General features: G+C 48.7%; 14 protein-coding genes across 14 annotated transcripts; 7 read left to right on the forward strand and 7 right to left on the reverse strand.

The window, feature by feature from the left end:
• Positions 1-180: 180 nt before the first annotated feature.
• On the reverse strand, positions 181-636 carry NEMAJ01_1494 (suppressor of G2 allele of SKP1; the record flags this gene model as incomplete). Its single annotated transcript, XM_047915332.1, has 1 exon — positions 181-636. The coding sequence occupies one exon, from the start codon at positions 634-636 to the stop codon at positions 181-183; it is 456 nt and encodes a 151-aa protein (XP_047771289.1).
• A 44-nt stretch (positions 637-680) lies between these two features.
• On the forward strand, positions 681-3,041 carry NEMAJ01_1495 (ribonucleoside-diphosphate reductase subunit M1; the record flags this gene model as incomplete). The annotated part of the gene is made up of 1 exon (XM_047915333.1): positions 681-3,041. One exon carries the CDS (start codon positions 681-683, stop codon positions 3,039-3,041), a length of 2,361 nt encoding a protein of 786 aa, XP_047771290.1.
• An 827-nt stretch (positions 3,042-3,868) lies between these two features.
• NEMAJ01_1496 (uncharacterized protein) lies at positions 3,869-6,376 on the reverse strand (the record flags this gene model as incomplete). The annotated part of the gene is made up of 1 exon (XM_047915334.1): positions 3,869-6,376. One exon carries the CDS (start codon positions 6,374-6,376, stop codon positions 3,869-3,871), a length of 2,508 nt encoding a protein of 835 aa, XP_047771291.1.
• A 421-nt stretch (positions 6,377-6,797) lies between these two features.
• On the reverse strand, positions 6,798-8,834 carry NEMAJ01_1497 (uncharacterized protein; the record flags this gene model as incomplete). The annotated part of the gene is made up of 1 exon (XM_047915335.1): positions 6,798-8,834. The coding sequence occupies one exon, from the start codon at positions 8,832-8,834 to the stop codon at positions 6,798-6,800; it is 2,037 nt and encodes a 678-aa protein (XP_047771292.1).
• A 265-nt stretch (positions 8,835-9,099) lies between these two features.
• On the reverse strand, positions 9,100-11,643 carry NEMAJ01_1498 (transcription initiation factor TFIID subunit 1; the record flags this gene model as incomplete). The annotated part of the gene is made up of 1 exon (XM_047915336.1): positions 9,100-11,643. The coding sequence occupies one exon, from the start codon at positions 11,641-11,643 to the stop codon at positions 9,100-9,102; it is 2,544 nt and encodes an 847-aa protein (XP_047771293.1).
• A 54-nt stretch (positions 11,644-11,697) lies between these two features.
• NEMAJ01_1499 (ubiquitin-conjugating enzyme E2 D) lies at positions 11,698-12,165 on the forward strand (the record flags this gene model as incomplete). Its single annotated transcript, XM_047915337.1, has 1 exon — positions 11,698-12,165. One exon carries the CDS (start codon positions 11,698-11,700, stop codon positions 12,163-12,165), a length of 468 nt encoding a protein of 155 aa, XP_047771294.1.
• A 664-nt stretch (positions 12,166-12,829) lies between these two features.
• Positions 12,830-13,162, reverse strand: NEMAJ01_1500 (uncharacterized protein; the record flags this gene model as incomplete). The annotated part of the gene is made up of 1 exon (XM_047915338.1): positions 12,830-13,162. One exon carries the CDS (start codon positions 13,160-13,162, stop codon positions 12,830-12,832), a length of 333 nt encoding a protein of 110 aa, XP_047771295.1.
• Positions 13,163-13,223: 61 nt separating this feature from the next.
• Positions 13,224-14,126, forward strand: NEMAJ01_1501 (very-long-chain ceramide synthase; the record flags this gene model as incomplete). The annotated part of the gene is made up of 1 exon (XM_047915339.1): positions 13,224-14,126. One exon carries the CDS (start codon positions 13,224-13,226, stop codon positions 14,124-14,126), a length of 903 nt encoding a protein of 300 aa, XP_047771296.1.
• A 226-nt stretch (positions 14,127-14,352) lies between these two features.
• NEMAJ01_1502 (glycerol-3-phosphate dehydrogenase) lies at positions 14,353-16,323 on the forward strand (the record flags this gene model as incomplete). The annotated part of the gene is made up of 1 exon (XM_047915340.1): positions 14,353-16,323. The coding sequence occupies one exon, from the start codon at positions 14,353-14,355 to the stop codon at positions 16,321-16,323; it is 1,971 nt and encodes a 656-aa protein (XP_047771297.1).
• Positions 16,324-16,538: 215 nt separating this feature from the next.
• On the forward strand, positions 16,539-17,318 carry NEMAJ01_1503 (uncharacterized protein; the record flags this gene model as incomplete). Its single annotated transcript, XM_047915341.1, has 1 exon — positions 16,539-17,318. One exon carries the CDS (start codon positions 16,539-16,541, stop codon positions 17,316-17,318), a length of 780 nt encoding a protein of 259 aa, XP_047771298.1.
• Positions 17,319-17,743: 425 nt separating this feature from the next.
• Positions 17,744-23,461, reverse strand: NEMAJ01_1504 (DNA polymerase epsilon subunit 1; the record flags this gene model as incomplete). Its single annotated transcript, XM_047915342.1, has 1 exon — positions 17,744-23,461. The coding sequence occupies one exon, from the start codon at positions 23,459-23,461 to the stop codon at positions 17,744-17,746; it is 5,718 nt and encodes a 1,905-aa protein (XP_047771299.1).
• Positions 23,462-23,614: 153 nt separating this feature from the next.
• On the reverse strand, positions 23,615-24,037 carry NEMAJ01_1505 (uncharacterized protein; the record flags this gene model as incomplete). Its single annotated transcript, XM_047915343.1, has 1 exon — positions 23,615-24,037. The coding sequence occupies one exon, from the start codon at positions 24,035-24,037 to the stop codon at positions 23,615-23,617; it is 423 nt and encodes a 140-aa protein (XP_047771300.1).
• Positions 24,038-24,664: 627 nt separating this feature from the next.
• NEMAJ01_1438 (uncharacterized protein) lies at positions 24,665-24,811 on the forward strand (the record flags this gene model as incomplete). Its single annotated transcript, XM_047915276.1, has 1 exon — positions 24,665-24,811. One exon carries the CDS (start codon positions 24,665-24,667, stop codon positions 24,809-24,811), a length of 147 nt encoding a protein of 48 aa, XP_047771233.1.
• Positions 24,812-25,417: 606 nt separating this feature from the next.
• NEMAJ01_1506 (casein kinase II subunit beta) lies at positions 25,418-26,011 on the forward strand (the record flags this gene model as incomplete). Its single annotated transcript, XM_047915344.1, has 1 exon — positions 25,418-26,011. One exon carries the CDS (start codon positions 25,418-25,420, stop codon positions 26,009-26,011), a length of 594 nt encoding a protein of 197 aa, XP_047771301.1.
• Positions 26,012-26,084: the final 73 nt, after the last annotated feature.

Below are 26,084 nucleotides of genomic sequence, written 5' to 3' on the forward strand. Positions count from 1 at the left end.
GAAAGCCAAAGCTGGCCTGTATTTAGCGCGCACAATCCACAGCAGGCGCGCTAGGACTTAGTAAATTTCCTTGGAAAAAGCATGCAGGATCACATTACAGCATATTCTTTATTTTATACCCTTTCACCCTTTGTTTTGTGGCAGTTGCGCGAATGCCTGCTCGTGCTCTTTCCTGGCCGACTACTTTTTGCGCTTCTTCTCAAGGGCGTCTGCATCCTTCTTGTGCGTTCTCAGCTCTGTTCCGCCCGACTCGTAGAATGACTTGTTCATTTCTTGCTTCACGCTTTCCGGGGCATTTGCATACACCTCCATAAACATGTTCAGAATTGGGTCGTTTGACAGGGTTTCTGCACCTGGCTTCACCTCTTTCGCCCTCTCGAAGGAAAGATGCGGAGTCTCCTGGAGGCTTCCCCACTTCTTGCTCTCGGGCTTTTGCAGGATGATCTCAAGCACTTTGCTGCTTGCTTTGTGCGCACCCACTTCGTACGCGTGGACTATCGATATTCTGTGCGCACTCAAAGAGGTTTCAACTACCAGCGTGCCTCCTTCTTTCTTCACGGATAGTGGAGTTTCGCCTTCACTTAGGAAGACTCGTATAGTGGCGGTGCTTCTGCTCTCGTACCACTCGTAATTCATAACCAGAATTTATGAAAGTGAATTTATTTTTACCCCAGCTTATAATGTCAAGGGAAAGGACAATATTGAAAAACGGAGCCAGGGTGGAATACAACCCAGAGGTTCTATTGGACTATTTAAAAGCACTCGCAACGGGATTAGATTCAACATTCATTAAGATAAACGAGCTGGTTGAGAAGGTTACCATGGGGGTATGTGATGACATGACCACGCACGAGCTAGGGATACTTGTGGCGGAAACAGCAGCTGATATGACAACCAATCATCCGCACTACTCTATGCTCGCGGGAAGAATAGAGGCATCCCTTCTCCAGAAAAGCACGCCAAAAAAGTTTTCAGAGGCAATGAAGCTTCTGTTTAACGCAGTGCTTGCGGGGACAGATGTGAAGACAGAAGTGATATCGCCAGAGATCATGGCCCTCCTGGAAAAGCATGGCGATAGGCTGGACGCTGCAATTGTGAACGAGAGAGACTTTGAGTTCTCATACTTTGGAGTTAAGACTCTGAAGAGGTCCTATCTTCTGAAAGCCAACGGAGCTATAGTGGAGAGGCCGCAGTACATGTGGATGCGTGTGAGCCTGGGGATCCACAGAGAGGACATCGACGCAGCCATACACACGTACGAGCTTATGTCAACAAAGCACTTTATACACGCCACGCCCACGCTGTTTAACAGCGGAACCAGAGCCCCGCAGCTGTCGAGCTGCTTCCTCCTGGCAATGCAGAGCGACTCCATTGAGGGAATATACAACACGCTCAAACAGTGCGCGCTGATTTCGAAGAGCGCAGGCGGAATCGGAGTGAACATCCACAATATAAGGGCCAGCGGATCGTACATTAAGGGCACGTTTGGGCACTCGAATGGAATAGTGCCTATGCTGAGAGTGTTTGACGCCACTTCAAAGTACGTTGACCAGGGCGGAAACAAGCGCCCAGGATCGATCGTTGTGTACTTGGAGCCGTGGCACATGGACGTGTTTGACTTCCTGGACCTGAGAAAGAACACAGGGAAGGAGGAGATGCGAACCAGGAACCTTTTCTTGGGCTTGTGGGTGCCCGACCTGTTCATGAAGAGAGTCGAGGAGGACGGACAGTGGTCGCTTTTCTGCCCAAACATCGCGAAGGGCCTGCACGAAGTGTACGGGGAGGAGTTTGAAGAGCTCTACGCTAAGTACGAGAGCGACCCGGAGATGGAGAAGAAGGTTGTGCCTGCAAGAAAGCTCTGGAAGGCCATTCTCGAAGCAGAGATTGAGACAGGAGTGCCCTACATCCTGTACAAAGACAGCTGCAACAAGAAGAGCAACCAGAAGAACCTGGGGACTATTAAGGGCAGTAACCTGTGCGCAGAAATAGTGGAGTACACAGACCAGAATGAAATCGCCGTCTGCAACCTCGCTTCTCTCGCCCTGCCAACATACCTGGAGAAGGGCGTGTTTAACTTTGGAAAGCTTAAGGAGGTCGCAAAAACAATCACCAGAAACCTAAATAAGGCCATCGATGTTAACAGATACCCGCTGGAAGAGGCAAAGACCTCTAACTTTAAGCACAGGCCTATAGGAATGGGGGTGCAGGGCCTCGCAGACGTATACATACTTATGGGGTATCCGTTTGAAAGCCCAGAGGCAGCAGAGCTGAACAAAAAGATCTTCGAAACCATATACTTCGGAGCCCTTGAGGCGTCTAACGAGCTTGCTAAGGAGTTTGGCCCGTACGAGTCGTACCAGGGAAGCCCAGTCAGCCAGGGAGTTCTGCAGTACGACATGTGGGGCGTGCAGCCGTCTGACATGTGGGACTGGAAGGGCCTTAAGGAGAAGATTGCCGCGCACGGAGTCAGAAACAGCCTGCTTGTGGCTTTGATGCCAACCGCCTCAACCTCGCAGATACTGGGATTCAACGAGTGCTTTGAGGGATTCACAAGCAACATATACACGAGAAGAACACTTTCCGGGGAGTTCCAGATCGTAAACTCGCATCTGGTCAAGGACCTGGCAGACCTGGGTCTGTGGGGGCCCGAGATGAAAAACATCATCATCGAGCACGAGGGATCTATACAGAGCATTCCAAGCATACCTGACAACATAAAACAGCTTTACAAAACTGTTTGGGAAATCAAGCAGAAGGCAGTTATTGATCAGGCCGCCGACAGAGGAGCATATGTTGACCAGAGCCAGTCTATGAACATACACATAGCCACACCCACGTTTGCACAGCTCACAAGCATGCACTTCTACGGATGGAAGAAGGGCTTGAAGACAGGAACTTACTACCTGCGAACAAAGCCTTCCCAGGCTGCGATTAAGTTCACGGTAGACAAGCAGCAGGCCCAGGATTACCTCCAGAAGGAGGCAGCGCCAACGCCAACCAGCTGTCCAATTGACGGAGACTGCCTCAGCTGCGGAAGTTAAATAAATGTCTTACACTATACTGCATACGTTGAAAACCGAGAGCGCGTATTTGGAGGGGCTCTGGCTATTTGGGTGCAGAACGCGCGCTTTTGGCACGAAAATGTTGCATAGAACGGCTTTGTTGGTTTGTCTTTGCAATGGCTGTGTGGTGCGGCTCTGCGTAAAGCCGTCTTCTATGCGCGCAGGAGTTTCGGCAGGATGCTCCGAGCACGCTAGAGGACGCCCGGAGTAAAGCCTATGCGCACACCCGCACTGGGCCAAAGACAAACCAGGGATAGTTGGTTTTCTACAGGTTTGCAAAGTACTTGTTCTTGCGAACGCGCAGCCTTTACTCCATATAGCCTCCAAAAACATTTTTTTGCTCTTGTGGAATATCGAATCTCTATTGCTTTAAAGAGTGATTCTGTAAGTAGGTTGTCGTTTCTGCGCACGCCAAAACACAAACAGACTCGAATGCGACTGCGCTCTAGGGTGCTCGTGTAAAATCCGCCAAGAAGCTCAGCCACGCCCGAAAATCTGCCTGTTTGATCATCTGCTGGATCCTGGGAGGCCACAAGATAGCCGGAATAACCTCGAAACTATCCAGGAACCGATCGCATGCACCTTTCTCTCGCGGCGTGCCAACTCCAAAAATATCAAGTCAAGGCGTAGGGTGCACACCTCCTGGCCCTCCGGCAGAGAGCACATTGTGGATGCACACCCAAAGCCTCCCCGCGAACAAATTATGCATGCGTTCTGTTTATTGGTTGGTCTGGTGTCGCTTCCTATGCGCGGATAAACGGCAATGCAGCATACACAGAAGACTTGGATATAAGTCCTGCTGTGCTCTAGCTGTTTACGTATCTTTTTATCATGACCACTATTAAAACTGAAATGGCAACTGCAGACACATACGGAAACGCTCTGCACGCCATTTTCTTTATGAATACTCTTTTTTTTATGCTGTTATGGATGGCCTCTACTGCCTTTTTCGATGCATCAGCCTGGGCTTCTTCTGTGCTAGCCTCTATTGATATACTGTCGACCAAAGACTCCTCGCTAATGTAGAATCTTTTGGTTTTCAGAAAGTCCTTGCCTATTTCTTTAGGGTCGTTAAATTCTGGTGCGTCCATAGCACTCCTCTCTTTCATGGGTATGTACGTCTCCACCGATGCATCTGCTTCGCTATTTAGCTTTTCTTCTAAGAGTTCTGCTTTTTTCGGGGATGAGGCAATTTCAGCCGAGTCTTCTATTTCAACTTCCCTTGAGCGCAAAACTTCTAGGCCCATTCCCGCAGTGCTTTGCTCTCCGCTTTTTAGGCTGTCAACAGCTGGCCCTTCAGATTCAGAAAGCGCAGACACAACCAGAGCCTGTATGTTCAGTATTACTTGGCTTGGGCCTTTGTGTTGTTTTTCCAGGGTGTTCATGTTTTCAGGCATTGTAATGTTTTCGCTGCTTTTAAAAGTGTTTAGCTTTTCTGCAGACAAAAAATCGCAAGATGAGACTTTCATTTTTTTGAAATCACTTAAAATGGTCTTTGATTGACGTGAAGACACGTTTTTGAAGTCTGATGATAAAAGTGACGCATTTGAGCGGGGAATGCTTGAGTGTGCCAATTCAGTCGAGGGCTTGCTTTTTCTGACGAGGCCTGGGCGTGTGTTCTGGCCTTTCACTAGCTCTATTTCTCCCTGCAGAGGAGACACTTGCAGGACGAACCCGCTCGGAAGAAGCATCTGAATGTGCGTTTGGCTATTTGGGAGCAGCCTTCCTTCTTCGTCTTCTGCACAGTCTATCAGCTCAACGAGATTCTCATCCGCAGCTTTCTTCAGCACTTCCATTATCGCATGCGCATTGGAGGCTTGCCCGCTGCTCTTTGAAAAAGTGGAGAAAACTCCTAGTGCCTCAGAAAGCGCGTGCATTACATGCACGGCACTCGGCGCGCTTTCATCCTTCTCGGGAACAGGCCTCTCCTCGCTGGCCTTGTCCTGGGGGCTCAGCACACTCAGCACCGGAACATTCCATGCGAACCCGCTCTGTGCGCTCCGGGCGGCGTCTTTTTTCTGCTTCAAGAGCCTTTTAGAGGCCAAAGACAGAGCTTTGCACATAAACTCATACTCAACTTCTGACATTCTGGACGCCTTTTTGGTGTAGACAAGCGCAGAGCATACGAGGCCAGGATCTATTCCCATTTTGCGCATTTCCTCGCATACTGTGCGGTATGCTTCTTCTGGGTTGTCCGGGTGCTTGGAAAAAAGCTCTTCCAGCCTTTCTTCTATTTTCTCTATGCTTCCAAACAGCGCACTCATGGCACAGATGGTGGGCGGCGCCTCTGTGGGGTTTTTCGCAACTGCTTTGTCTTTGTCTTCTTTCTGGCATGGCGTGTGCATCTCCCTTATCAGATACCTTAAAAACAGGCTCAGGTTGGACGAATATGCGCCCTGCGTCTCCGACCTGTTGACCATGCCTATAGGCTCGAGTGTGATTCTTTCGCTTAGCAAGTTTGCCATAGACTTCAGAATATTCTCTATTTCCCTCCTTATCGACCTGACCTCTGTGTGGTATAGCCTAGACACTTTGCTCTGTATGTCCTGCAGGAGCTCTTCCTCGCACAGAAAAAATGTGTTTGGGGTGCTTCCCTGGGCAATTGCTTCTGACTGCGTTTGCACCCACACAATTTCAATGCTCTTCTCAAAGTCGAGTTTTTCCTCGTGCTTCTTCCTCTGAGCCATGCAGCTCTTGTGCGTATTTTTTACGTAGTCCTCCCTCGCTTTTTTGACATACTCCAGCATTGTGCGGGTTTTTTCCATCTTGAAGGCCAGCTCCTGCTGCTCCATAGTAAGGCTGTTTGGCTTGCTGCCTCCATCTGCAGACACATCCAAGCCGCTGTGGGCATTCGCATTCTCCGCTAAGTCCAAGCCTGGCCCCGCGCCTATAGCAGACAGTTCGCTGCTGTAGTTGGACTCCAACAGCTCGATGCCTTCTATGATTTTGTTGAAGCTTCCTAGGTCCTGCATGTACATGGGGCTGGAGCTCCCGGGTTTTTGCAGGCTGTTTGAGGAAGCTTCGCCAATTTGTTCCTTCAGCTTGTTGCTGAACTCGTAGCAGATGTTGTAAAGGTTCTCGTACATCAGCCCCTGGGCTATTTCTTGAAGAGATGTCTTTTCTTTTTTGGTCATAAAGCTGCTTGCAGGGCCTTCGACCTCCAGGTGGATGTGCTTCTGTATTTTCGGGTATAGCAGCATAGAAATCTCCATGGGGGAAAATGTGTACGAAATCGCTGGTTTGCATTTTAGAGTTTCTCTGTGCAGGGGCTCAGATTTAAATGAAACCTTTATTTTGAGTTCGGTGTTTTGCATAAAGTGGCAAAAATTATTCCATTTCATGTCTACTCTTTTATCAATTTTATCTTGCTCATGCTTCCAAGCATCAATTTATAGTCTTTTCTACATTAAAATTCTCTGCCCCTCATTATAACCGAGCATGGAAAAATCGATGCAAAGCAGGAGTGCAGGCTTAGGTTTGCTTCATGCAATAGAAGCCCGGCTCTCCAGTAGCATGCCAGCGGAAAGCCTGAAAGTACTATTGTGTGCGCTTGCCTTTATTTGTCCTTGAGTCTGGCAGCTGAACAGCGCACTAGCAGGGCCCTTTAATTTGGAGGTTTTATCATGCGCCAGAGGCTGTGTGTAAATGCATTTCAGACAATTGTAAAAAGCGCATTTATTCATAGTTTGTGTGTGAAGACGCAATAGCATGCACTTCTGTGCACAACCCGAATTCCTACACGCCTTTTTTGAAGCCCCAAATGTATAGAGACTGGGCCAACAGCATATATAGCATGCCTGTGCATACATATGCACTATACCACTTTTTAGAAGTTTTCTCCCCCTTTTCTGTGCTTTCTGTCTGATCGCGGCCGAGCATAGGCATAGACTCTATGGAAAAGCTCTCTTCTTCTGGCTGAATTAGCGCATTTCTCTCCTGCGAGAAGTCGTCTTTCTGCGCGCAGCGGTGGCTTCTATTCCACATGTACCTTTTTATGAAGTCCGGACATCCAATTGAGTAAGTATGGCCGAATGTATTAATGTGGCTGCCTTTTTGCAAAAGTTGCACTCTCTTTTCACCCACAAACACATTCAACATAATGCCTGCAGGAAGTGCTATTTGGAAACGCAGCCCTATGCGCACTTGGTTGGTGCCCGCGTTGAAACCAATCGGATATATATCATATATCATAACGCGCTTTTGGAGCATACATTTTATCTTGTTAGATAGCTCGGTATTCTTTTCTTGCACCTTGGGGTCCCTGGAATTCTCAAACAATGCAATTTCAACCAGCATGTCCAGCACACTGTGCATCTCCACGCCATTGTGCATATTTTTAAACCATTCTAGCTGCGGAGGCATGCAACTATCATCCTCCACGCCATTTTCCTCTACTTCCTTGTTTTTTTGTATGGGGTTAATCCACCCTGCCTCGATGGAGTTTTCGAGGCTGCCTGGGTCTTTTTTGCAAGCCTCTGTATTTTTCTTTTCGAAAACCAGACCCTTTTTGTGACACTCGCTCATAATGGCATTGAATGCCGCGAACAGTGGAAGCTCTATGGTGCACGAAAAGCACCTTTGCATCTGCTGGGTGGGTCTGCCATCTGCCCAACAAAGTGCAAGGTGTGCCAAATACGGGTCAATGTTGAGTTCCCGCAGCTTCTGGTTTATAAGCGGAAACATCGAAGCCGCACTGCCCTTTTTATCTATAAAAAGCTGGTTTGTCTTGCTTACAATCAGATGCATATTTTCAAATAGCATCATAGAAGTGTATGTGTGCATGCACATGCCTCTGTGCTCTTCCGGAACCTCTTGGTACAGCACTTTTGTGATGTGCTTCCCTTCGATCAGGTACCTCAGATACGAGCTGGTGGTTGGAAGAGATGCACCCGCCCCGTTTTCTTCTCCCACCGCCATGTAATGAACCTCAAAGTGCATCCGCGTTCTCATGGAGAATGCGACCGTTTCCAGGCACTCTACCCTCTCATCGTCAGAGACATATCCCTTGAAGAAAAATGCGGAATTTAGCGCATCCTGGACACCTTTTAGAAGGTCGTCTTTGAAAAGAATCAGAGTCTTCTCTGCAGAGGGCGTGTTTTTCAGCCTCTCGCCCGCCTCCTCCAAGTTCTCGGCATATGCAATTCTGCAGCCTTTCCCCATGGCATGCCCCTCGCTGGTAATTTTCTCCACGTGCTCCATGCTTTCCTTGTGCTTGCGGTTGAAAAATTGGCCTGCGCCGTTCATGGCCTTATATATGACGTTGAACGCCTGTGCTTTTTTTGTGCACTCGGCTTTCTCCTCGTATGAGCTATGGCTGGGCGAGTTCATCTTTTCATTACATTGGTTGTTCTTCCAGTTAACCAGATTCAGCAGGTCTTTAATGTTCTTATCTTCCGCCCTATACATAGACAAATCCCTTCTATACTCTGAATCTTGCCACGCATTCTTAAGCCTGCGCTTGGCATGCGTTTTCTTAAGAGTATTGCTGAACTTTTGGCACTCCCTGCGAAGATTTATGTATATGCACACCTCTGCTATTTCTTGCACGGTTTTTTCAAGGTTTTTTTCAACTCCGCTGGGCATGCTCACTTCTATATGCTTCTTAAGCACATTAAAAGTTGAAATTGAAATTTCTTCTATGGGAAAAGCAAATGAGCTATCGCAAATATATCTGTTTAGTGCACTTTCATCGAGTGGAGACATATCTACTATAATTTTTGTTTTTTGGCTTTCTTCCATGGGATTTTCAAAAACATTTCTATTTATGCCCATTTATCTGCAAAAATCAGTTGAAAAAGCACTATCTGGTGTTTTTCTGATCTCTTCAATTTACTTTACTTAAATTTCCCATTGGGCGTGCCAGAAGGCTGAATTTTATCCATTATTCGCCCGTGTGGCTTTGCCCGAACTCCATGCGGGCTCTCTGGGCAGCACAAGCAGTTGCCTGCCCAGTGCGTGAGAAAGGCAAGGCTGTGCTGTAAAAAGAGTAGCTGGCATCCCCAGGCCCTCACACGAATTACACAAATCTGCTGTTTATTCATTCACTCGTCTTTTCCAGCGCTTCAATTGCCTCCTGGTTCTTGCTGTACGCAGCTGTCGCTATTTCCAGCATTTCCTCCGATATTTTAGTCAGAGAATGTCCGGGCCCGTTGTACGTACTGCAGTTGCTGTTCATAAGCTGCATGTCTTTAATAAATGCGCTGTACGTTCTGTAGTCGCCGGATCTTGCCTTTGTCTTCATTGTGGACAAATCAATTGGATTTGGAATGAAGCTCAAGTAATTCGGGAACTTCTTCAGAGAGACCGGCCGGTGGAAGGCTATGGAAAAGGGAACAGCAAAAAGCTCCTTTAAAACGCCCTGTATAATCTCGCTCAGAAGCAGCCGCGGGCTTTTTCTCTTTTCTTTTTTCTCTGCAGGCTTTCCTTGGTAGTTCTTGCACGACTTGTTTGTTTTCATGTGCCCTATCTGCCCGCAAGACCCGCACCGCAGAGAAGTCCGCGTGTCCTCTTTTGACTGCTTCTTCCTGGCTTTCATGTATGCCTCAATAATCCGCGAGTCCGTGACTACCTCGGTCTCCTGCGTCTTTTTCTCCCCCCTTACAACAGTTCTTGTGATTGTCAGTATCTTATACGGCTTTGCCTCGGGAACGACTTTCTTGACCTTCTCCACGTGCTCCACCTTCTCGTACGCTGGGGGCTCGGGGGGGTTGGTGTTTCTAAGCGCGTGCATCTGCATGTCCCAGATCTTCTTTATTTCGTCCTTGTATCCCTGCATCTGCTCCACCGTGGTTTTTTTCTCGCCCTCGTCTTCTGTCTCCTTTTCCTTTCTCTTGGCTCTTACGAAGCTGAAGCCTTCGCCTATTCCCGTGGGGTCGCCTGACCCCGAAATCTCCAGAATCCCCTTTCCAGCGGTTGCATTCACGAAGTTTCTGGTGCAGTTCCACACAGTCTGCTTCAGCTCTTCCTCTTCTCCGGCCTCCTCCTCCGCCGACGCCAGCACAATTCCTGCGTCCTTCAGCCGTCTCTCCTCCGCCAGCATGCTCTCGTACTGGCAGACCTTTTCCGGCGTCACAAGCCTCCGCAGATCCTCCTCGCTCAGAAGGGACGCAGACGGCTTCAAAACCCACAAGTTGTCCTTTCCCTTCTTTATGCACTCAGAGTACTCTTTCAGCCACTTCCTCTTGCTTCCCTCGCTGAAGTGCGGGAACATCTCGTCCAGCTGGTATATAAACATTTTTCTCTCTTTGTTTCCCTTCTCATAGAAAAGCCTGTACGCAGCCACTTTCATTCTGTTTTTGCAAAACACGTTGTGCCTTCTCGAGTGCGGGCTGAAGGCTTCGTCCAAAGGAAGCGTCTGCCCCACGCACCCGACACTGTCGATTGGCCGGATGTAATACGCCGGCTTCTCTCCCTTTGTCCGGATAGCCACCAGGTCCTTGCTCTTGTGGAACACAATAGGCGCCTTGTACAAGTTGTTCACGATTCCGGATATGCTCTCCCCCGGCTGGACGTCTCCTATGAATAAAAACGGAGACGGATCCTTGGGCTCTAAAACAGTCATTCCTCCCACATCAGGCTCGTGCGTTGGCGTGTCCTTGGACGTGCTTTTCCGGTAGAACGTGGTTATAATGCTGGCCATTCCCGTCTTGATGATCAACGGAGGAATTTCCTCCGAGTATTCAAGAAGCACAAAGTCGGCAGTGTCCCGGAGCGTCAGCTCTTTCTTCTTCTTGAGAATGGAAGACGGCTTGGCAACGCTTTCTATCAAAGGAACGAACTTGATCTCTGTTCCCGGGGCCATGTGCAGCGGCGGCCTGTGGAAGAACCTCAGCTCCTCCTTGCTCAGGTACGTCTTGTACAGCTCTGGTGCCAGCTTCAGGGCCGGTATTGAGTGCTGCACGCCCTGTATTCCCAGCGCGCTTTTAAGCGTCTCGTTTGATTCTATGTAGTTCTTGTCCCCGGATATGTTGTACTTCCCTGCAAGCAGCCTCAAATGGTGTCTTTTCTTTTTGGGTTTTTTCTCTTTTGAAACCTCCTTGTCCACTATGTCGAAAAGAAGATTCCGGTCGTTCGCATCGATTACCAAATGCGTGTCCAGCTTCTGCATGTTCACTGTTGAGTCGTCGTATATCACTCTCTGCTCCCACTGCATGATGTCGTAGTTGTGGTCCAGCAGGAGCTTGCCCTCTGCCTCTCTGTCCTCCTTTATGTTGTCAATGTTCTTCTCCCAGGGGACAACATCAAATGTATACACCGTGTCTTCGGAGGTCTCCTTAACAGGCACAACCTCAAAGTGGCAAGGGGCAGGCGGCTCTTTTACTCCGTCTGCCTCCAAAGCGGTTTTCTTTATCTTCAATTCCAGATCCTTCCTTCGTATGTGCCTCCGAAACGCCACGCTGTGCGAGTGCATGGTCTCTTTGTCGTCCTGCTTTCTTCCTGCAGTGCAACTTGCAAATTTCTCTATTTCATCGACCTCCTTGACTTCTTCTTTTCTGATTTTTCTGGGTTTGTACCGCCTGAGCTTATACTCATACGGCAGCGCAGGCGTTGTCTGAGCAAACGAGTGTTTTGCATGTTTCATAAAAAAATACTCTGTTTCAGAGTATTAGTAAAGTGAAAATATTTATAAAACACAATGAAGTACAAAGAAAGTGGCCAGCATATTAGAAGGATACTAAATGACCTGGCAGAAATGAGCAACGACACAAGTGCTTGCTTTAGTGCAGGGCCTGTGGACTCTGATAATCTACTCTCTTGGAAAGCCACTATCTTTGGGCCAGAGGGGACTCCGTACGAAGGAGGCTCTTTTGAGTTTGATATTGTGTTTCCGCTGAACTACCCGTACGCACCCCCCAAGGTCCGGGTGTGCACGAAGATATTTCACTGCAACATAAAAGACACGTATATCTGCCTGGACATCATAGGGAAAGAGTGGTCTTCGGCGCTGACTATATCAAAGGTCCTTCTTTCAATAACTTCTTTGCTGGCAGATCCGAATCCGTCGGATCCTTTGGACACAAATATTGCAAAGCTTTATATAGAAAACCGGGCTGAGTACATGAGAATAGCCCGGGAGTGGACACAGAAGTATGCTATGCTATAGGTATATTAAATAAAGCAAGATACATCTGCATGCAAGTGCTCTTTAGTGCGCTCTGGCAGGACACTTTGCACTTCTTGCGGAATTGCAGGAAATCCTGCGGTTGGAGCTCCCTGGCCTCCGAAAAAGGGGCAGCGTCTGGGCCGCACTGCGCCTCGGAAATGGCGTGTGTGCGCTGTAAGTCTGAAAATGTCTAGCTTAGAGTGGCAGTTTTTTGCTAATTACTTCTTCTAATTGCTTGTAATAAAGGGATGTCTATGTGATTTGGCTTTCTATGGGCTTTTGGCACGCGCTGGATTGGCTGCTGCGTTTGCATGCGGCAGAGTCTTTCGTTCAGGACATGCAGCCTGTCCTTCGGGCAGGATCCCCTGGTGGAATATGCAGGGCGGGTGCATACGTCACTTTTTGGGCAACTCCCGGCTTTCCGCGTGTGCTCTGCACTTCCCCGTGAAAATTGAAGTCTAAATTTTAAAATGTACACATTTGCACAAAAAGTATACGGATTTTATTCAACACCAGGAGCGCGCATGCACCCGAATAGAAGATTAGTGGCAAGCAAGGGCAAAGCATACACTGCTTTTTCTTAAACACCCAAAGACACAGGAAAAGCCTGGCGAGCATGCAGGCATGTGCGCGAAAGGGAGGGCATACACAGAGTAAACTCGGATTATTTATTCCCCATGTTCATGTTTTCCAGATACTGCCGGAGCATGTCTCGATTTTTCTGCTGCTGCAGTATCTTTGGAGATATCTCCTGCGACTCTTTCCAGAGTCTGCTGCACTCTCTATACGACTCAACGTCTATGATTGTGTTGTACAGCGTAGATATTGAGAGAATCAGCAGCTCCGTTTTGGTTTTTATTTGGAAGGCTTCTCGCACTTCTCGGTGGATATCTTTTTCCCTATCGTCAACTGTGATTTTAGAAAGTGCCAGAATTTCCTCTGTTAGCGTCAGAATGTCCTCCAAGCAGGCTATTCCCTCCTGTCTTTTCTTGAGCATAAAAATAAAATGTGAAACACGTTTCGGGTTGTGGGTCTTATACTGCGCCAAAGAGCAAAGCATGCGCCCAGAATGGAAGAATAGGTCTTTGGACCCAGCGATTAGACTGCCCGAGGACGTCATAATATACGGGTGTGGGGTTGTCGTGTACTTTGTGCTGCACTACATAGTCAAGCAAGTGCTGGCTGCGCAGCTGATAAAGCGGGTTGCAAAAGACCCCAAGAAGGTAGACGAAAGAAAGTTCACTCGGGCCCTGTGGAAGGCGTTTTGCTTTGGAGGGCTGAGCCTGTGCGGCGCCATCTGTCTGTATGGAGAGTCGTGGATGCTCACGCCCCTGGGAATAACTCTGGAGTGGCCCAACAACGAGACGCCCTCCAAGGTCAACATATACTATGTAATCGAAACTGTCTATTACACAGGGAGCTTCATCACAATGTTCCTGGAGGAAAAACAGTCTGACTTTTATCTGATGATTTGGCACCACTTTGCCACGCTGGTTCTGGTCGGGTTTTCGTACAGGTACAACTTCCTTCGCTATGGAGTGTTTATTATGTTCCTGCACGACATTTCAGATCCCTGGATGGACTCGGCCAAAATAGCTGTGTATTTAGGCCACCAAACGCTTGGAAACATCATGTTCATTATATTTGCGTTCATGTTTATCATTCCTCGCATCTTTGTGTACTTGGTGATGATTCTGATACCGGGATACGGATTCCTCTGGGAGTTTGGAAGTAAGCTGCTCGTCCCTATTTGGGGGCTGCTTCTGGCAGTGTTCGTGCTGAACGCATACTGGTCCGTGCTCATCGTTAGAATGGCGCTGGAGTTCATTAAGAAGGGCCGGGTAGAAAAAGACATTCGAGACATTGCGCCAAGCAAGAAGGCAGTGGCCGGCAAGAAAGAGGCGAAGGCCGCGAAGAAGGCGGTGAAGAAGGCCGAGCAGAAGGCAAAGAAAGTGAAGTAGGTTTTATAGGAGTGCACGCAAAATATTCAGTGTAAATACGCAGGCGAGCGCAGCACAGAAAAGCATAAATATTTTAATAAAGCCAAATCAATAATGCACGCTTTCTTTCATTTGGGCGTGCCATATGCGCTGTTTTTTTGGCATATGCGCCCATTTCTTCTATTTGCAGCGTAATTAAATGGCCAATGAAGGTTTTAAACTTTTTGTTTCCTCAAATTGCAAACAAATGTCACTTATACGAGGACTCTGTCTTACTGCCCTCACAGGCGCTGTTGTTGCACAGCAGATTTTGAAAAAAGAAGACGAGAGGAAATACATCCGGAAATACAACAAAAAGGTCCCGCTTAGCTGGATGCCTGAAAGCAGGGGCGAAACCATAAAGAAAGCCCAAGAGCAGAAGTACGACATGGTCATAATAGGCGGAGGCAGTGCCGGTGCTGGGTGCCTGCTGGACGCAGCAACCCGTGGGTATTCTGTCCTGCTGCTGGAAAGAGGAGACTTCTCGAGCGGAACCAGCTCAAAAAGCACCAAGCTAATCCACGGCGGGATTAGATACTTGGAAAAAGCGATTAAAGAGCTGGACTACAGACAGCTTTCCTTGGTGGTGGAAGGCCTGCGAGAAAGAAGGTCTTTTTTGAACCTGGCCCCATATCTGACCAGAGAAGTTGGCATACTTCTGCCAATTCGGCACAAAGTCACAGTTCCGTACTTTTGGCTGGGCACAAAAGTGTACGACTGGCTGTCTGGGGGGCTGGGCATACAGAAAAGCTACTTCATAAACAAAAACCAGGTGAAAAGGGCAGTCCCCGCAATTGACTACAGAAAGATAGCGGGCGGGATGGTGTACTTTGACGGGCAAATGGACGACTCAAGAGTTAACACCATGCTGGTAGAGACCGGCGTGTACTATGGCGGGCATGCCCTAAACTATGCAGAAGTTGCAGAGCTTACGAAAGAAAACGGAAAAATAGTTGGCCTCTCCTTCAAGGACAGAGAAACCGGAAAAGTGCATGCAGTCCGGTGCTCAGGGGTCATAAATGCGACTGGCCCGTACAGCGACGGCATCAGGCTGCTGGACAACCCGCAGGCAAAACGGATTATAGCGCCCAGTGCTGGAATACACTTGGTGGTGCCCAAAAGCTACACCGGCAAGTTTGGAATGCTGAACCCAAACACAAAAAACGGGAGCGTGCTGTTTCTAATCCCGTGGCATGGGTTTTCCATTCTGGGGACCACGGACAGTTCAGTGCGGGGTCTTAAGACGCCTCTTGCAACAGAGTCCGATGTAAAGTATCTTGTCGGGGAAATGGGCGAGTTTGTGGACAGAAGCCTTGTTCCAAAGGCAAAAAATATTCTAAGCGCGTGGGGAGGCATCCGGCCTCTCGCCATGGACCCGTCTGCAGGGAAGGACAGCACATGCATTGTGAGGTCGCACCTAATCGAGCAGTCTGAGTCCGGCCTGGTCACAATAGCAGGCGGAAAGTGGACAAGCTACAGAGAAATGGCGGAGGAAACCGTCACTGAAGCTGCAAAAATATTTTCCTTGCCGGGGAGAGAGTGTGTCACAAAGTACGTTCGCGTCATAGGCAGCCACGGGTACACCCGAAACCTCTCAACTGAAATTGAGAAGGAGTTTGGGCTTCCGCAAGACGTAGCTGCCCATCTGGTGTCCACATACGGGGACAGAGCCAGAAAAGTGTGCCTGTACGCAAACGGAGACTACAGAAAGATAGACCCCAAACACCCGTATCTTATGGCTGAAATACCATACACAATAGACCACGAGCACGTCCGGAAAATATCCGACTACATTGGAAGAAGAAGCATGTTTGCATACTTCAACGTAAGGCACGCGCACGCCTCTGTTATGGGCATTTCCAAAGAGTTTGCAAGCTATATGAAGTGGACAAGCCCCCAGAAGGCTTCTGCCGAGAAAGAGGCATACGAGTATTTCGACACAATGGGGCACGCTCTTCTTATGCGCATGGAGCAGAAGGAGAAAAAAGTCGAAGACTTTCAAGAAAAACTGAAGGGAATTTGCACAAAGTCTGGGTGCGCACACTCTCCTATGCAGGCCCTGGTTGAAAAAACGTTCGGAAAGTCGGCCCTTCGCATGATGAACTTTGGCCGCTCTAGAAAATACATTTCCATGTATGATGTAGTAAAAACAGTGAAAGCCCATGAAGAAATGCTGTAACACAGAAGAAAAACGGCCGCATGCCAAACAGACAGGCCTAATTAGTGCATTTTTGCTGCTGAGGCTGGCTAGCTGCATAGGCTAAAAATAAACAGGAAAAGAGTTTTTTTGCATGCTTTAACTAAAAGACCCTGAAAAACCCTGGCTGAAAACTGCAGAAAAGGCCCTGAAAAACCGATTTTATATGTCTTTTATTTTTAGCAATTTAAATTTACATGGACACCCAAGAGTACATAAACGCATATATGGAAGGAATGGCGGATGGAAGATTCGCCATGGCAGATAATTTTAGCATGCAGCCTAAAAATCTGGAGCTTCTTTCTCTTCTGGGGCTTATAGTATTGTTTCCGGTTTTGCTCATCCTGGGAAAGTTTGGTTATGATTTTTATGTAAGAAGGCACCGCAAGAGATATATCAGCCTGCAGGACTTTAACAGGGTCGAAGACAGCTGCCTGAAGGAGGAAGAAGAGGCCAGCGACGAAGGGGTGTACTCGTCCAGGACCATTTACATAGGGCCTAGGCCTATGAATAGAATGAGAATTCGGGGAGATAATACCAAGTCGAGAAAGTACATGTGGGGTGTGATCGCCTATTTTGTGATTGGACTTGCATTCTTGGTGGGGTATTTGCTAATGATTTTTTTCGTGTACAAGAGGTACTACAACAGCTCAAATGCAAGCATGCACCAGGAGCTGGACGCCTTGCTGCAGAAGAAGGCGCTGGAGCACGGGGGAGTTATTCTCGAAGAAGAAACGCTTGGCAGATCCTCCAGGAGTGTTTCTGATGAATTCCAGACCCTACAGCTAGGAAAGTACTCTCTCGAGTACAAAAACGTTGTCCTGACAAAGAAAGGGCTGTTTAAGATCATGAACAGAGGTACAGGGCTGCATGCGCCGCTAGAAACAAGCTATGAAATTCTGAAGATCTTAGCAGCGAAGCTCCAAAGCAAAGAGTTCAGCGAGCTCATCAAGTCGCACCCGCTATACAAGCGCTAGTGAGTGGGGACTCAGAGACCCAACGCCTAATTCAGGCTTGGGCATGGGATGTGAATTGCAGATGCTGCAATTCCATGGACTGAAGTAGCTCCGGCCCTTGCTTGACCACAATTATACAGCTGCAAATTGTTTGCCAGCAACAGAAAAGCCCGAATATTGAGGGCTTGCATAGCTTAATATTTTTTTGCTATGTACAAACAATAAATATTTGGATTACTCTAACGTAGTTAGAAGGCATCCTACAGTCACATGCACAAAGGGCGAAACAAAGCCTGTGCATGACAGAGAGCACAGTTGCAGCTGGTGCCAGAGGCCGGCAGAGAGAAAAGATGCGGCGGAAAGAGATGGAGACGGCCCAGCAGAAAAGCCAGCAGGAAAGACCGTGTCTTGCTGGCTACATCGGAAAAGTGTTTAGAGCATAGTCTTTATTCATTGCACACCAGCAGATGGTTCACCATTTCCTTGGCGTATATTATTACTGACGCAGTGGGGACAATTAGGCACAGGGACGTAATGCAGCTCACCGCGCCCTGGAAGTCTTTTTTCACGTTCCTTTCAAACTGTCCGCCGCACGCACACCTTTTCTCGATCATGCCAGAGCAAGGCTTTTTGCATCTGCTACATTTTCTTTCCATTTTTATCACTCTTTTTGCAACCCTGTACATTTCCTGTATGAGGCGCGCCTCCATCACTGCGCGCGAGAACGGAGCGAAGCACTTTCGGCACTTGTGCGCGATTTTCTGGCTGTTTTGTATCAAGCAGGCAAAGATATGCTCTGTCTCCGCGAAGCTCAAAGGCTTTACCAGCGAAGAGTGCATGGCGGTTGTTGCCGAGCACGCGCATTCCATGGACAGAGTAACAAACTCGCCAAACTCCCGGGAAAGCTCCTCCGAGAAGGGGCTGAGATGCACAATCGCAGAAGCCTTTCTAGAGAAGTGCGGCTCCCTGTACTTTAGCCCGTGTATCTTAATAAGCAGCCTAGCAAGCAAAACCCCGCTTTGGCTCTCTTTCATGTACGCGTCTTTAATGCACTCGAGCGCCGAAAGGTCGTCGTTGCTCAGAAGCGAGTCTATGACTCCTGCAGGTATAGGATGCATAAACTCGTACTGTACCTTGCCAGACAGGTACTTTTTATGGTAATTTGCTTGATCTATTATTAGTATTCTTCTGTACCACTGCGAAAAGTGGATTCGCAGCAGAGACCCGTATGCCAGCGCCCCCACCACAGAAACCACGCTGTCCATCTGCACCTGTGCCATTTGCTGGGTTGCCTGCCCTGTGTAAACAATAAGGTCTTCGCAGTCTGCAAGAACAACATCGCTGCCCGCCCGGTTTATGGCTGCCACCACGCCAGAGACAAACTTAATCTGCAGAAGACCCACCCTGGCGGAAACAGCCTCGGTTATTGTTGTGCTTTTTGCTGATGATCTAATCCAAAAGGGGAACCTGTTTGCGAGCTCGAGCGCGCCCTTCTGCTTTTTGATGCACCCGTACACCACGCTCTTCGCAAGCGCCTGCAACGCCTCCATTTCCACGCCCTGCTTGAAAGACGATCTTTCTTCTTTTGTGAGCGTGTCTGCCTCAATAATGCTCAGCAAAACTGTGCCAGACAGAGAGACGCCCACAGAAATGCCCTCGTACACGCCCTCCTTGTAGAACTCTTTTTTGAACGGATTTTCGTCGTCTGTGCCCAGCGTGTAGTGGGCGCGGGCTGCACTCTGCGAGTCGTTCCATCCTATGATGTTCTTTGCGCTTCTTTCTTTGTAGTGAAGGTAGTCCAAAACCAAACTGCCCTGCGCAAGGTCCCCCGGGAGTATTGGCGTGTTAGAGTACTCTGCTATATCCACCAGGCTCTGCGCAGCCTTTGACGCCCTGCAAAGCGTGTCCAAAAGCAGGCCCTTGGCCACTTCTTTTCCCTGGATGGTTTTCACGGAGGGAACGTCCAGCGGAATGTGGAGATGCTTTGTTTTCAGCGGGCCCCCAGGAAGCGACTTTGTGAAGAAAACAGCACCAGCAGGCTTTATCTCCAGCTCACTGAGCAGGCTCGCATACGCATCATTCTCAAAGATCTGAACGCCTTCAGTGTCTCGCCCAAACTTTTCCGGCACTTCCGCGCCCGCATACTCCGAGCTGCAAAACAGCGAGTACGTGCTTTTTCCTTCGGCAGTGCACGCTGCCACCACATACACCGGAACTTTTCTGAACCGGGCTGCCTCCAGCACGCGAATCTCCTGCGGGATGTCGAGCTCGTGTATGCTTTTTACTTCCGGGCTCTCAAAAAGCCCCGTGTACTTGTGGAACTTGGACTTAAACTCCACGGGGTCTATTTCTATCCGCACGTACTCTCTCTCCCCCGAAACGCCAACTGCGTGCTTAAACACCCTTTCAGTTTTCATAGAGGCTGCAGCAGTCTGGTTTGTGCGCAAAATAGCTTCTAAAAGCTCCGCGCTGGTTTGCAGATAGAAAATCTTCTTTATCTTTTTCTCCTGCTCAACAAACTTGCCGTCGCATAAATAGACTGCTGTAAAGGCGCTCTCAGAAATCCGAGAGACGTATACTGCAGACTCGCTCTCTCTTTTCGCTCTTTGTGCTTTTCCCTCCTTCTGTGCGTCTGCCTTTTCTGCGGCTGCCTCCTTCTTCTTCACCTGCAAGTACTCCAGCAGTTTCTGCGCTGCAGGCGTTCTTGGCGCGGGTGCAGACTCCTTTTTGGCCTGGTCTGGCTGGGCGTGCGCCTGAATTTGCGGGCTTGCAGCTTCTTTTTCCTCCGCTGTGGTTTTTGTGAGGAACTCGATGATCTTTCTTCTGCTCACAGTCCACTGCGGCGGCTGGATGCGCTTCACAGGATTGCTTATCCCCTGCAGCACAGCAGGCACTATAATAATTCTCGCTATGATGTTGGAGAGTCTTTCCAAGTAGTAGCCCCAGTCGACGATTTCTCGGATGTCCTCCGGCACAGTTCTAAGACACAGCCACTTTCGCAGATATTTGTCCTTCAGCTCCTTTGACGCGTAGAAAACAGACTGCGGCACGGACCGCGACGTTACAGGCTCGTTTTCTGGGTACTTTGTGATGATGAAGGCGCACGACATCCCCTTTGCCACCACGTTTTGCCCCAGAAGCTCGGTAAGCCTTTCTGCAGCAGTGAGACACGTGGACTTTGCAACGGAGTACTCTTCCGCGCTTTTTGCCATGTTTCGGGTTTCACCAAAGTACGTGAAAATTTCGTCCTGTGCAAGTGCCTCCGCCTTTGTTTCGATGATGTCTATCCAGTAGTCGGCGCACCCAGCCAGTGCGCTGTAGCACTCCTCAAGAGTTTTCCCGGCCAGCATCATATTGAACATTTCCTCCTGGAACGCCTTGATGAACATAAGCTCTCCCCTTCGCTTGAACTCAAATCCCTTCAGCTCGGATATTTTCTCCTTGTTGTTTATGACAATGTACCGCTTCTTGATGCTTTCTCCCTCTTTTGTGGACCCAGGCAAAAACATGGCTCTGTAGGGCCCGTCTATTTCAAACTGTATGGAGTTCTCAGACCTGACCAAATACTTGCCCGTGCTGTCTTTCTCCTGGTACTGGTCGTTGCTGAATGCCTCCAAAAGCATGTGGTTCAGAAGAGAGCATATGTACGAGAACCCGACCTCGCCGCTCTCTGTCTGCAGCGTGTAGTTCAGCGGAAACATTTCCGGCAAAAGTGCCCAAATTCCGTCGGTGTCCAGCTCCAGCGTTATTCCAAAAGCGTCTATGACTTTTTTTGTTTTCTGGATAATTGAGCTTCCGGTTTGGCAAACAACCGCCGCCATCTCCATGGAGTGCCACCTTGCGCCCTTCTTCATTACATATCCGTAGAAAGAGTTCAGCACACACTTGTGGGCAATTTGCAGCGAGTCGTACACCCCTGCCTTTTTGGCCCACTCTGCAGGCGACTCTCCGCTTCTATGGTGGGGCTCGCTCTCGGCTGCCTTAGCCTGGGCCTTGGCCGCCTTTGCAAGCTTTTTGTACTCGTTTCTTCTGTCTCGGAACTTGCGCACTGCATTCACGTAGAACGGGTTTTCTCTTTGGCATGTGATGCTCTGCTTTTCCTCAATGATGACCTCTCTGGTTTTTTTGCTGTTCTTTCTGGCGTACTCTATGAGGCCTTCTCTCAGGTAGTGCTCGTACGTTATAAACTGCTCCCGCTTTCCCTTCTCCTTCGGCTTCCCCTCAGCCTGCGCGGCAGCTCTCTCCCGGTAATACCGCTCGGACGCCCTCTTAGAGAGGACTGCGACTGTTTTCTCGTCCACGGGGTACACCTCTGCCCGCGCCTTCCACTGCAGCTTTCTCTGGCATATGCTTCTCTGGTCCAAGTACACGCACTGCCCGCATCTTTTCTCGTTTGTGATTGCTGACGGCTGCAGCCGGTTTGTGAGGATGATATTCGGGTACATGGCGCCCACATCCAGGTGGTATATGTGCGGCTTTAGCTTTGCCTTTTCCAGCTCTTTAAGGCCCTCGAGCTTTTCAACTATGTTCTGCACCACCTCCTGCTTGTTCTTGCACGGCCTTCCCTTCAGCTCTAAGTCTACAATTGTCTCTACATTGCGCACCATGTTCTCGATGCCCTTCCTATCAAAGGAAAACTCGTACTCAAAGTCCGACCGGTAGATTCCCGACTTCAGGCACTCCACGTGCCCGCCCACGTACGAAAGAGACTCCGCCATCCGCCCGTTGTAGTTGTGGAGCAGCTGCGCCTTCTTCTTGGGGGGTATCAGAACAGAGCACCCGCGCGCCTCTTTGACGAGAAGGGTCTCGCAAAGTGTTCCCGACCCTTTTCTAAGCACGTCATCGGGCGGTAAGGGAATAAGCGACGCCAGCGAGAATATAAAAGGATGCACGTACTTCAGATAAAGAAAGTGCGTGGCAATTGCGTCCGACACGGAATATGACGCCATCAGCTTGGGCTTTGTCTCTGCAAACAAAACCATGTTTTCCGGGTCTATTTCATCCGGGTGGTATCCCAGCTTTGCTTTGGTTACGCTTTTCAGGCCCTGGCTGCCGGCAGGAAGATAGCTGTCTCTCTTTACCCACTTGTAGCAGTCCATGTGCAGGATGTAATCGCACACGTATTCGTCCTTCCCGTTGTTTTTAAACCCCAGCGACACATTCAAGTTTATGCCGTGGTGTGCCAGCCTCGCCTCAACAAACGGCCAGTCAAAAAAGTCTCCGTTGTATGTGGTTATTATGTGCGGCTTGTACGTGTGCAGCAGCTCCATAAACTTGTTCAGCATGTCCTGCTCGTTTTTCTCGTTGAAAATGTCGAAGTCTCCCCCAATGTCTTCCGTTGGCCGAAACTCAAAAGGCTGTATGTCTTCGCTGACTATCTCTCTGTTTATCAGCAGCCATCCCTCCACCGTGCTCATAATGGATATCATCATTATTCGGTCTTTGTCCGCGCTCGGAAACTTTAGCGGATCTTTTGTGGTTTCAATGTCGAACGAAAATATCCGCAAGTCTGGGGGGATAACCTTCTCCATTTCCGTGATTTTGTACTCGCCGCTGCACTCGATCCTGTACCACCTCCCTGCATTTATGCCCAGCGCCACGGACATTTGCACCACTGTTGAAATATCGTACTCGTGCACGCCAACTATGGCCTCCTGCGGGTCTGCTTCCACGCACTGCCTCTTCTCCTTTACAAAAAGAAGCGTTGCAGCCTTTTCTTTTTTCTGCGCTTTGTTTCTCCGGGAAATCTCCTCCAACTCCTTCCGAATAAGGGCCGCATCCTGCTCCGAGTATATGCTAACTTCCAGGTACTCGCACCCATCCGTTGCCAGATGGTTGTCCTTCTGCAAGTCCACTCTTTTCACAACATCCACAGACTTTATGCTGTTTGGGTACTTTCCCACTAGATACTCTTCAACACTGGTCAGTGAGGTCTCGCCCACCTCTACCAGAAGCCTGGAAGAGAAAGGAACTTCTATCCGAAAGTTTTTGTTTTCGCTATCTACAAAGTACATAATCCCGTGTGTCATAACCCGGCCACTCTCTGCACACGTCTTGTTTTCCATGTGGTAGTTCAGAAGCCATCCCTCCCTTGGGGACATTCCGTTGTACACATTGTACTCAAAATAGTCTGCAAGGACATTTGCGCTCAATGCACTCTCCATGAAATAAAAAAAATGCGGATTTATTAATACCCAGTGCGCAGGCGTGCCATCCGTGCATTTCCTCTGGGGGGCTTTTCTATCAGACACGTGCTTTTTCTTGTATAGACCTGTCTGGGTTTTCCTGCACTGCCTGCACACTCTGCGCAAGCATCTTCACATTTGGGATAAAAAATAAAAGGCCAGCACGCCCATTGAAAGTAGGCCTCCAAGTAACATCCCGACTTGCGCCATCTGTATATAGCGCCTGTTTTGGCTGTACCTTTGCTTTTGCCTTCTCTGCCACGTTTTTTTGTCTCTTTCCGTGGTTGCAGCTATGCACACTCCGTCCTCGTTCTCCACCCTTAGCAGAGGAATTTCTGCGTTCGCGTTCACTCTATTTATATACGCCGTCTTCTCTCGTGCTGAAATTACGCAGGTCATCACATAAACAGCCACCATCAGGAGCATAACCCCCACTAAAATAATCCACTTCGTATCAAATTTCGGGATGCTTGTTTGCGTGTAGCGTGCCACATACCTTGCGCTTTTTCGCATATTTTCAGCTATTAACTTTTCTGCCGCTGTGTTCTCTTGCATAAAAAATCTAAAAAACTGTTAGATTAAGCATCACCACCTGCAGGGACATATGCTTAGACAAGAGGAGACACTTTGGGATATCCGAGCCACTGCAGACACTCCTTGCTGAAAACAGCACAAGCACACTACAAGAACTGCATCACTGCGGCCGACATGCGGTGCTTTTCTATTTGATGTCCTCAGTCCAAGCAAAACCTGAGCCGATTTTTTGGCGTATTGGCTCCCTCTATACAACAGTATTTCATTGGCAACAACTGAATGCGAATGCTGCTTTTTCAATACCTTTTCCAATTTCCTCCCAAGATAGTGCGCAGTTTATCTCCCTGCGCCCAGTCCTATAAGGCGCATCCCTATTTCAGGCATATTCCCCGCCAGGGTTTGAAAGCGCCTGAATAAATGCAAAAAAACCAGCCAAGGACTCTAGGCCAAAACCAGCCTGCTGTGCGCCTAGAGGCACATAATATGTGCAGCCAGGCTTTAGTGTGCAGTTCTGTCTTCTTTTGCAAATCCATGCTGCAAACCCCCAGCTTGTCAGGCATGGGCACTTTTCAGAGCGCGCGAGAGGCATCTCTCGAATATATAAGTTCCCTCTATATTTACTCTGCAAAATAAACGCGCAAAAAGAAAATGGCACTGGCAACCCAGGAGGGCTTCAACAAAAGCGCTGTTCTCCCCCTAATACTGGACAAGCTTCTGGCAATAAACAGCTTCTTTCTCATATGGATCATCACGGCGTATATCCGATGGAAAGTGTACTCGTACGGCCTAGAGTAGGCGCTCTGCATGCGGCACGCCCAAATGAGTGCTTGTTTCTGTGTCTGGAGCAAGCATTGCTGCCCTCTTCTGGCCGGGGCTTTCTTAGCGGGCTGCACTTTGCCTGTGCAACACCTAAAGCCACGCCATGCTGGGAACAACTTCAACCTTGCAGCCAGCCCATTTTCTGGGAAAGGCTTCGGGGAAATGCTTCCCGTCTTTGGCTGGCCCCTACAACTTGGAAAAATCAGATTTCCCGCATCCAGAATAAGTTGCCCAAAGCACGCCTAAAACGCCTTTTCGCGCGCAACAGTGCACGCCCTCTGCAGAATAAAGCATGCCTGCCAGAGGCTCAGCCCAGACTCCAGCAGAAATTTGCCCTGAAAATTGTGCACAAGGCCTATTATAGAAGGCCAGGTGCAAATTTGTGTGCTCTTGCATTTTTTGCATTGGCAAAAAGTCTATTTATTGCTGGGCATGCGTGTCTCGCTTCAAATAAATAAGAAAACAGAAAGAACAAGATCTGCATATGACAGGCAGCACAAAGCGCATTAGAACGCGTGAGTGCATATTTGCAGTGGCATGCGTAAATATTTAATTTTTTTGTGCGCTAATTTTCTTGCTTTTATGCTTATTAGCTCATCTGAAGAGTACGAAACAAGCAGTTCATCATTGGACTGGGTCGACAGATTTGTTCACGGGTTTGCAGATTCTCTTATAGTTCGAGTGGATCAGCCGTTTATTGACGACCCGTTCAACCTGTTCGGGCTATCAGAGCATATCAAAGGGTACGACAAGCTTATTCGGGTGCTGAGAGGGGAGGAGTACGAGCCGCACTCGCACGAGCTGACTGTTTCGCTGTACTACATGATACACCAGAGATACATAGTTTCCAAAAAAGGGCTGGAAGCCATGCACAGTATCATATCCAGCGGGGTGTTTGGAAAGTGCAAAAGGGTGTTTTGCAACGGGTTTCCCTTCATCCCAATAGGCCTGAACGAAAAGCCAAACAGGTCAACAGCGAAGCTGTTTTGCGACCAGTGCAAGCAGATATACGAGCCTACAAATGAGCTGGGCAAAATAGACGGATGTGCCTTTGGCCCTACATTTCCTCATTTGTTTATTCTTATGTACAGAAATCTTTTCCCCAAGAGAAGAGAAAACATCGAGTATAACCCCAGAATATTTGGGTTTAGAGTGGCCAGCGCCAAGAAAGAGTAGAATGTGATAAACGATGCGTTTGTAGCAAATAAACTATAGAGAAACTACTCGGAGTTTCGGGAGCTGTGCATGC

This window comes from Nematocida major (genome assembly GCF_021653875.1).
Source record: "Nematocida major strain JUm2507 chromosome Unknown 2406, whole genome shotgun sequence".
Classification (NCBI taxonomy): domain Eukaryota; kingdom Fungi; phylum Microsporidia; genus Nematocida; species Nematocida major.